At 41.2% G+C, this 9,313-nt stretch overlaps 1 protein-coding gene across 1 annotated transcript; it reads left to right on the forward strand.

Moving 5' to 3' along the window:
* The first annotated feature begins 5,647 nt into the window (after positions 1-5,647).
* Positions 5,648-7,968, forward strand: LOC144462690 (olfactory receptor 4B13-like). The gene is made up of 2 exons (XM_078166808.1): positions 5,648-5,688; positions 7,047-7,968. The coding sequence occupies exons 1-2, from the start codon at positions 5,648-5,650 to the stop codon at positions 7,966-7,968; spliced, it is 963 nt and encodes a 320-aa protein (XP_078022934.1).
* Positions 7,969-9,313: the final 1,345 nt, after the last annotated feature.

The following is a 9,313-nucleotide window of genomic DNA, read 5'->3' on the forward strand; positions in this document are numbered from 1 at the left end:
ATCACTCAATCAATTAACAACATATCCTAGACATAAGAGATTTTTAAAATAATAAACACATTCAAAAAGAATAGAAAGAAGGAAAAAAGAAAACAGTGCTAAACAAGACAATCATACCAATGTTTCCAAAAAGGTGACCGATATCTCACATCACTGACACGAGGGCTAACCAGCTGAGCAATGATGGCATTCTGAGAAACATTCAGTCTGCAGATAAACTTGTACATCAGATGTCTAAGCAAAGCCTGAAATGAGCTGACTCTCACCTTACAGAACAGCTCAATTGCACTACACCATCTCGGCTGTTTCAATAGTATCCTCATGCAATCATTGTAAGCAACCAGGAGCTTATGAATGCTCGCTTTCTTAAATTTACACCATAATGGGGCAGTATAGAGCGGGGTACAATATGCCCTAAAGAGACAGATCTTCACTTGGTCTGAACACATGTTAAATTTCCTTCTCAGCATGTTTGCCTGAGCATATAGGACTTGGCACTGTCTATTAATATCATCATCATCAGTTAATTGATCTGTGATGAAATGGCCGAGGTATTTTGTTTTAGTACAGACATTCAACATTTGTGCTGTTAGATAAAAATTTGGAAATGTGAGGTCTCTATCCTCTTTAGTTCGACATAGCATAACCATACTCTTCCTGGCATTATACAATATATCATGGTTGATCCCATACTCAGAACATATATTGAGCAGTTGTTGCAATCCAGCACTGCTGGGGAGAAAATTGCCAAATCGTCAGCATACATGAGATGGTTTAAAAGAGTGTTTCCTATTACACAGCCTGTTCTACAGGCGCCTAGTTGATGAGAAAGATCATCCATGTAGATGTTAAAAAGGGCTGGAGAAAGTAGCCCCCCTGGCGGACGCCATTACTAACACAAAAGCAGTCGGAAACTCTGTTGCCCCATCTAACCTGCATGCTCTGTTAGCATACCAGTACGCCGGTATTCTTATGATGCTATTAGGTACACCCCTTTGACTCAGTTTAAGAAACAACTTTTTGTGATTGACTCGATCAAAAGCCTTCGAGGCATCTATGAAGCTGATTAGTACTGAGGAGTTTTGTCTTCTGTACAGATCAACGGCCTCTTTTAGAGCATAAATACATAAGTCCGTACCATGCTTAGACTTAAATCCAAATTGGTTATGTGTGGTGGATACAAATTCACATAGATGGTCCAATAGGATCTTTTCCAGAATCTTGGAAACCACACTGGCTAGTGCAATAGGCCTATAGTTGTCCATGCTCCCAATCTTGCCTGCTTTATCCTTGATGACAGGGACAAGAGTGATGGACAACATAGAATCTGGCAGCAGCTCGTGGGTCATGAGACCAGTGAAACAGATGGCCAGGAGAGCAGCAACCCTTGGGCTAGCAAACTTTAGGTGTTCTGCAGTGATTTGGTCTGAGCCACATGCTTTGTCATTATCGAGTTGTGTTATTGCCTGATAGACTTCATTAGTTGTAATCCCAACTGCATCACTATTATCAATAGTACAAACTATGTAGGGATCACTTTTAACACAATTAAATAACTCAAAATAATGTTGCTTCCACAGGTTGGCTATATTATCAGTTCCAGAAACACCCTCTAAAGTGCAAGGCAATGATCCAGTGCACGTATTAAGAGATTTCACCTCTTTCCAGAAACTGCCATAGAGTCAGCTCTGAGAACCTGCTCATTTTTACATACATAGCGAACAGCATATTTATACTTAGCATTGGTTAATTTTTTGCGATCCAAGACAGGCCCTTGCCTAGGCCGGCCTGCCAGAACCCAGGCTTTATAAGCCTCCTTGGCCTCTGCATGATGCGCAGCAACATACCTATTCCAGCCTGGCTTAATATTGCTTGCCTTATGAGAGTATGTGTAGTATGGTCTACTGGCCTCCAATACAGCTGCCACAATACAATCATACATAACACATAGGTCTTCACGATGAGAGACTTCATTACAGTTTACATCTGAACACATGATAGCACATCTGGGTAAGTGTACATCAGCCAAAAGGACATCAGTTCTCCCATAATAATTAAAGTAATAATGATTATAATAATAATGTCAAAATATTATTTACAGACTGATTTAACAGACGATCACTGCTGCCATGATCACTGGAAAGTCTGGGCGAGAGGCTTCCACAGAGGAGCGCCCAGTTTGCACCAGCTTTCTAAAGACGTCATTTACTTCACTCAAACTGTGTGTGGCTATTAGCGCTGGTGTTAGTGAATTAGATGTTGTTTATCAATGAGGCTCATTTGCATAGAAAGGTAAAAGAAAGAAAGGTAATATATGCATATTACCTCATTTCAATACGTGCAAATAACACTGAAGCACCGAGACACAATCTGCTTGGCAGCGCAGTTAGTGGAGCATTTCACCCTCTGCGCGTGCTTTGTGAATTAGACGGTATCTGTTTGCTCCATTTTTACTGGTTTAGCGGCCGCAAAAGCCACGCAATCCTTTTGTGAATTCGGCCCTGACTATGTTAGTCTGTTGGAATATTTACTGGGTTTTCTGCATTTGAGGACTGGTAGCGTAACAACTGGGCATAGTATTATTACAGTTATACAGGCAAATCAAGACGTGTTCGTAGTTAGGTAATTGGTTACTTGGCTTCACCAAAGCTAAGTAATGTTAGTTTGCCAATGCGTCTTGCCTGCAATTAAACAACCTCTTTACTAACCCAGACCTTTTGCAACATATATCACATACACATGTACTCAAGACAAACTTTACTTTCAACATGACTACTCTTTGAGAGGAAACTTAAAGTTCCCGCGTCTTTTCTTTGTTCCATTGTCTGACTGACCACACAGTCAGGTAGACCCCTCCCTGAACTTCAAGTTCATTTTTGATTGCACCATCTTTAACCAGTCCAATCCATATATAGCTTCATGTTGTCAGCCATGTTATTTGTAGGCCAGATGGCCTTTTGTCTCACACACACACACACACACACACATCCATGCTTGTATATAGTGACTACTTAGAGTTTGTGTGTTTGTTTGGCTTTTTTTCTATGTGAGTAAATACTGGAATCATACCTGTTGTCTTTAAAATATTACACAAAAATGAATGAGTAGTCATCCTCTGCTATGTCAAGAAATCCAAAATCCTTCAACCTTTACTATTAATGTGGTCATTTTGGTTATAATTATTAATTTCATTATTAATCAGAATTCCAAATTGATGGTTTGTGTATTTTATGAGACTGATTTCTTTAACTGCCTATCATTTTTTGCCTTTTTGGGAATGGTGCCCTACGCGGTGATTTAATGTTATTTAAGTAACAATATTTAACATAATTAAATTAATTAATTTCCCAACAATTGCTGACCCGTTGCGAGGTCAGGTCCCAGCAGGGCTTTATGCCCAAAGCCATAGATTGACTGGAGAGGGTCAAAGTCCAAATACTAAAATATAGCTAGTTCACAGCTTTCTTTTTGTCATCTTCATATTTTTTCCAGTGAGTGGGCTAAAAAGTTTGTTTTCCCATCATTTAGAAATCAGTATCTGTCTGTGGGTCTCTTTAATGATGAGGTCAGTGCTGTGGGCGTCTTTAAAAGATTTAAAGAAGCAGAGTTTCAGTTCAGTTAGGGCACAGTTGTGGTATGACTACAGCAGGACAGCAGGTGAATGTGATACTTGGTGTTTGATGCTGTTTAGTTTAGATGAGTTAAAAATCTGCTGATTCCATTATTTCAGAATTCATCTGGGAAAAGAAAACTCCAAGAATAAAAAGAAAAGTTTTTCATATATATATTAGGTCTTACAGCTGTGTTTGAGGTTAGATAGGTACTATCTGAGGACAGGAGGTCATGAATTTTGCCTCTAATAGTTAGAATTTTGTCATTAAAAAAGCTCATAAAATCATTACTGCTAAGGGCTAAAGGAATACAAGGCTCAATAGAGCTTTGACTCTCAGTCAGCCTGGCTACAGTGCTGAAAAGAAACCTGGGGTTGTTCTTATTGTCTTCTATTAAAGCTGAGTAATAGTTTGCTCTGGCATTGCGGAGGCCCCTCTTATAAGTTTTGAGACTGTCTGTCCAGATTAAACGAGATTCTTCCAGTTTGGTTAATCGCCAATTCCTTTCAAATTTTCGCGATATTTGTTTTAACTTACAGGTTTGAGAGTTATACCAAGGAGCGAACTTTCTTTGCTTTGTTAGCTTCTTTTTAAGAGGAGCTACAGAGTCAAGTGTTGTTCGCAGCGAGCCTACGGCGCTATCGACAAAATGATCAATTCGGGAAAGGTTAAAGTCGGCATGGGAAACCTGTGTTACTGAAGGACTTGGTATTGAATTTAACGATGGAGTAATCATTTCCTTAAATTTTGTGACAGCATTATCTGATAAACATCAAGTAAAGTAACTGTTGCTGAGTGGCGTGTAATCGAGTAAAAAGAAATCAAAAGTAATCAGATAACGATCCGATAGCGAGGGATTCTGTGGAAAGACTTTTAGGTTATCAATTTCAATTCCATACGTCAGAACTAGATCGAGGGTATGGTTAAAACAGTGAGTGGGTTCATGTACACCCTGACTGAAGCCAATGGAGTCTATTAATGAGATAAACGTGGTAGCCAGGGAGTCATTATCAACGTCGACAAATTCAGAATACGGGCCAGGAGCACAGTACACTATAACAAATAAAAGTGGCTGCGAGGTTTTCCAGGTCGGATGTAAAAGACTAAGAACGAGGCTTTCAAATGAATTATAATCTAGTTTAGGTTTAGGGCTGATTAACAGACTAGAGTTAAAAATGGCTGCAACTCCCCCTCCTCGGCCGCTGCCTCGAGGAATGTGGGTATTATTATGACTGGGAGGAGTGGATTCATTGAGACTGACATATTCATCTTGACACAGCCAGGTTTCAGTGAGACTGAGTAAATCAATATGATTATCTGATATTAATTCGTTTACTAACACTGCTTTAGACGATAGAGACCTGATATTTAACAGTCTGCATTTAATTCTCCTGTTTTGTCTTTCTGTCACAGAAGAGGTTTTAATTTTTATGAGGTTGTTATGCACAACTCCTCTTTGTTTAATTTTAGATTTAAATAATTTAGGTGGTCGGGGGACAGACACCGTTTGTATAAAACTATGAAAACTATGGCTGGGTAACTGAACTAGAAGCTCAGAGAGGCGTATAGGACTGTGACTCTGAGTCCTGATCTCAACTCTGGGTTGTCAGGGATTTAAATTACTAATAAAGTTTGCCAGGTTCGTAGAAATGAGAGCAGCTCCATCCAAAGTGGGATGAATGCCGTCTCTCCTAATAAGACCAGGTTTTCCCCAGAAAGTTTGCCAATGATTAACGAAACCCACATTGTTTGCTGGACACCACCTGGACAGCCAGCAATTAAATGATGACATGCGGCTAAACATGTCATCACTGGTCAGATTTGGGAGGGGTCCAGAGAAAACTACGGAGTCCGACATCGTTTTTGCATATTCACACACCGAGGCAATATTAATTTTAGTGACCTCCGATTGGCGTAACCGGGTGTCATTGCCGCCGACGTGAATAACAATCTTACTGAATCTACGTTTAGCTTTAGCCAGCAGTTTTAAATTTGATTCAATGTCGCCCGCTCTGGCCCCAGGGATACATTTGACTATGGCCGCTGGTGTTGCTAACTTCACGTTCCTCAGAATAGAGCTGCCAATAACCAGAGTTTTATCCTCAGCGGGTGTGTCGCTGAGCGGGGAAAAGCGGTTGGAAACGTGAACAGGCTGGTGGTGAGCCGTGGGCTTCGGCTTGGAGCTGTGCCTCTGGTGAATGGTTACCCAACCTCCCGGCTGCACGGGCGTTACCGGAGGACCGCTAGCGAAGGCTATGCTATGTGGCTCCGTACCGGCTACAGGGGACTGGCTACCTACCGCAGCTACTGAACGGTTTTCCATGGTGCGGAGCCGCGCTTCTAATTCACTAAGCCTCATCTCCAACGCAGAAAATAAGCTACACTTGTTACAATTACCACTGTCGCTAAAGGAGGCAGAGGCATAACTGAACATTTGGCACACCGAGCAAGAAAGAGCAGAAGAAGCCATCGCTAACTGTAAAGCTAATGTAGCTACCAAGGCTAGTAACGTGCAAACAACAGCTAAGAGATTAGCGAGAAAGTCGTAGAAAGGAGGAGAGCTATAAGTGCTTAAACAGAACCAGTGTGGGTTAAGACTTGAAGTAGACGTTAAAGCAACTGAAGTGAGAAAGCAGGCTAGCAGAATTCACCAGAGCAGTACAGAGACACTGTCACAGAAACACCGGAAATGACACAACTCACTTACCGCAATACGTCAGCACGTCTTGACTGAAGCAGGACATGTGGATCTCTGAAAATCTCATCTTCTCATGTAACAGGCTGAAGTTGACACGGTGTCCCAGAACGTCAACAACCAACACACCCAGGGTACCTTGGACGTCATATGTTAATGACCAAACGTGGTCATGTGATGAGGTCACAGTGAGGATGATGATGACATAAACTATAACTGCAAGTTAAAAGCATTTTAAGCTCCACATAAATAATTTTCCTGGTTATATTTAATAATTCATGTATTAATCTTGTGTTAACTTGTGATGATGATGATGATGATGATGATGTTGGTCTTCATCTGTCTCCCCAGTTCTGACATCACATATTAACTCCCTTGACATGGCAGAGTGATCATAAAGATCTGAGTGTGTGTTGGAGTGTTAACTGTGGTGACGTGTCCTTGTCATGTAAAGGTATAAACAGCAGACATCACTGCAGCCTCCTGTCAGTTACTGAGGCACTCTGCCTGAGCTGAGCTGTGTGATGTGTTTCTGTCATTTTAAAGGCACAGTGTGAATGATGAGTTTATCCTGCCTGTGACGCGCTTCACACGGTCAGTGACAGCTCAGCAGGTATGAAAATAATGTGTGTTATTCAGAACAGTGTCTGACTGGTTGTGGGTTAAAAAGTGAAGAGTGAACGTGTTTAAACTGAAACAAGAATGACTGTAAATTCAACTTTATCTTATTTTATCCTCAGCACTTATATCCATGTAGGAGCTTTAAAATACTTGTGCTTTATGATGACTGCAGTGTTATACAGTGTTATAGTTCTCATCAACACGTCTCTGATTGTGGTTATCTGTGTGAACAGAAGCTTACATGAACCTATGTACATGTTTCTGTGCAGCCTGTTTGTAAATGAACTGTATGGTAGTACAGGGTTGTTTCCATTCCTGCTGCTTCAGATCCTCTCTGACATTCACACTGTCTCTGCTTCAGCTTGTTTCCTGCAGATTTATTGTCTGTACACGTATGCAAATATAGAGTTTTGTACTTTAGCCGTCATGTCTTATGACAGATATCTGGCCATCTGTTGTCCTCTGCAGTATAACACACGCATGACATTTAACAAGGCTCTTATCTTCATTGCTGTACTGTGGTTTTACTGTTTTGTGAAATTCATGATCACTTTATTTTTAAATATCCGTCTGACGCTGTGTGGAAACATCATACACAGTTTGTACTGTCGCAACTACTTAGTTGTAAAGTTGGCGTGTTCTGACACTCGAGTGAATAACTTCTATGGAATATTTGGGACCGTCCTCACTGTCGTAGTCCCTCTGCTCCCCATCCTTTTCTCCTACATGAAAATTTTCCAGGTTTGTTTCTCTGGTTCTAAACAGACGAGACAGAAAGCCGTCAGCACCTGCACACCTCACCTCGCCTCTCTGCTCAACTTCACCTTCGGCTGCTTCTTTGAGATCTTTCAGAGCAGGTTTGATACGGGAGGCATGCCCAGCATGCTGCGGATCATTCTGTCGCTGTATTTTCTCATCATACAGCCCCTGTTGAATCCCGTCATGTACGGACTGCAGATGTCAAAGATACGGAACACTTGTAAACATGTCCTGTGTTATAAACTGTTGGCCGGCCGCAGAGATCAGATGCAGATGTGCTAACAATGTTTCAGTGAATGTGCCCATTAAAAACATGAGACTGTTTTGTCACTGTTTTACGCAGCCTTGATTCAGTGCAGCATGCACCTTAGAGTTTTATTACAGATGCAGAGTCCCTGTCTTGTCCCTGAGTTCTTTATGATTTGGTGGGCTGGACATCACTCACCACTCACAGATGGCAGCACTGCTATATGTTTTTAATCTATAAAGCAATACTGGTCAAACTCCCAGCCGAAGTCTGCACCTCTCTGTGTGTCAGCTCTGACAGTTTCCAGCTACGCTCCTCCAGGTGGCTGCTTTTTAATGAACGGCAGGTTTTAACAGATCTGGGGGAAACTGTATTTTCCTGCTCCGCACCATGGACATGAAATAATCCACCAAAATATATAAAAGTAGAAACACTGATATCCACTGATGAATTTAAGGGCATCATAAAGAATGTGGTGACAGAGACATGTGCTTGTTCTTCCTGAGAGGCCGCTGTGTTTGAATAGCTGTTGTTTTATTGTGGACTTTTGGATTATATGTGGTATTAGTTGCATTTTAAATGTGTTCTGATTGGCTGCTGCCTCGACCGGGTCTCTGTTGTAAAAGAGATTTTCAATTTCAACAGGACCTCCTGCTTAAATAAAATAAAATAATAATAATAATAATAATAATAGTGTAGTGAACTGAAATCATGTTAGCTTTAAGTAACCTCATGTAAACGAACCAAACAAATAACAGATTACATTTCTTCTTTTAACTCATATTATTTCAAATTGCCAAATTTATTTACAACAATCCTCAGTCTGTTTATCACCTAATTAAATATATAAGTAATGAACCCAGTTTATTTACAGTCCAAGTACGACCCAGTGTAACAGAATAAATATGTACTTCCCTAACACAACCTTTCCTCCTCTATATATAGAGAGAGAGATCTGCGCATGTGTCGGCATCTGTAGCCGCCTGCCTGTGCTCTCCCTAACCCGTGATTTTAAAATGATTTATTTTAGCTTTTAAGTGACTTTTAAGCTATCTGCTTGGACATCAGTTGTTTTTATTTATCTCCTTTAATCGGTGTTAAATTCTACTCACTGGATGTCCAAGCATTACGGGTTTTAACAGCCAGACACTACCCGGTCTGCTTGACAGGTGGGCAAACATCTATGGCTACATCTATGCACCCTGATGTGGACCCCCCTCTTGAAAAAGCAGACAAAGGACATTCGCCGGATCTCTGGTGAACTAAACGACAAATCCTCCATGCTGACCGCCCTCCAGGAGGTGGCTCATGAACAGTCGCTCCTCACTCACGGTGGCCCTTCAAGACATGGTGCACTGGGATGCCAGCGCTTGGCCTCCA

The sequence above is a fragment of the Epinephelus lanceolatus genome, chromosome 4 (genome assembly GCF_041903045.1).
Source record: "Epinephelus lanceolatus isolate andai-2023 chromosome 4, ASM4190304v1, whole genome shotgun sequence".
Classification (NCBI taxonomy): Eukaryota; Metazoa; Chordata; class Actinopteri; order Perciformes; family Serranidae; genus Epinephelus; species Epinephelus lanceolatus.

Excerpts from the sequence above, each read along its gene's own strand:
- LOC144462690 (XM_078166808.1), top strand. The coding sequence starts at position 5,648 with ATGGCCGCTGGTGTTGCTAACTTCACGTTCCTCAGAATAGA. Across the intron at positions 5,689-7,046 it reads TTCACGTTCCTCAGAATAGA|CACTTATATCCATGTAGGAG; the intron begins GCTGCCAATAAC and ends TTTTATCCTCAG.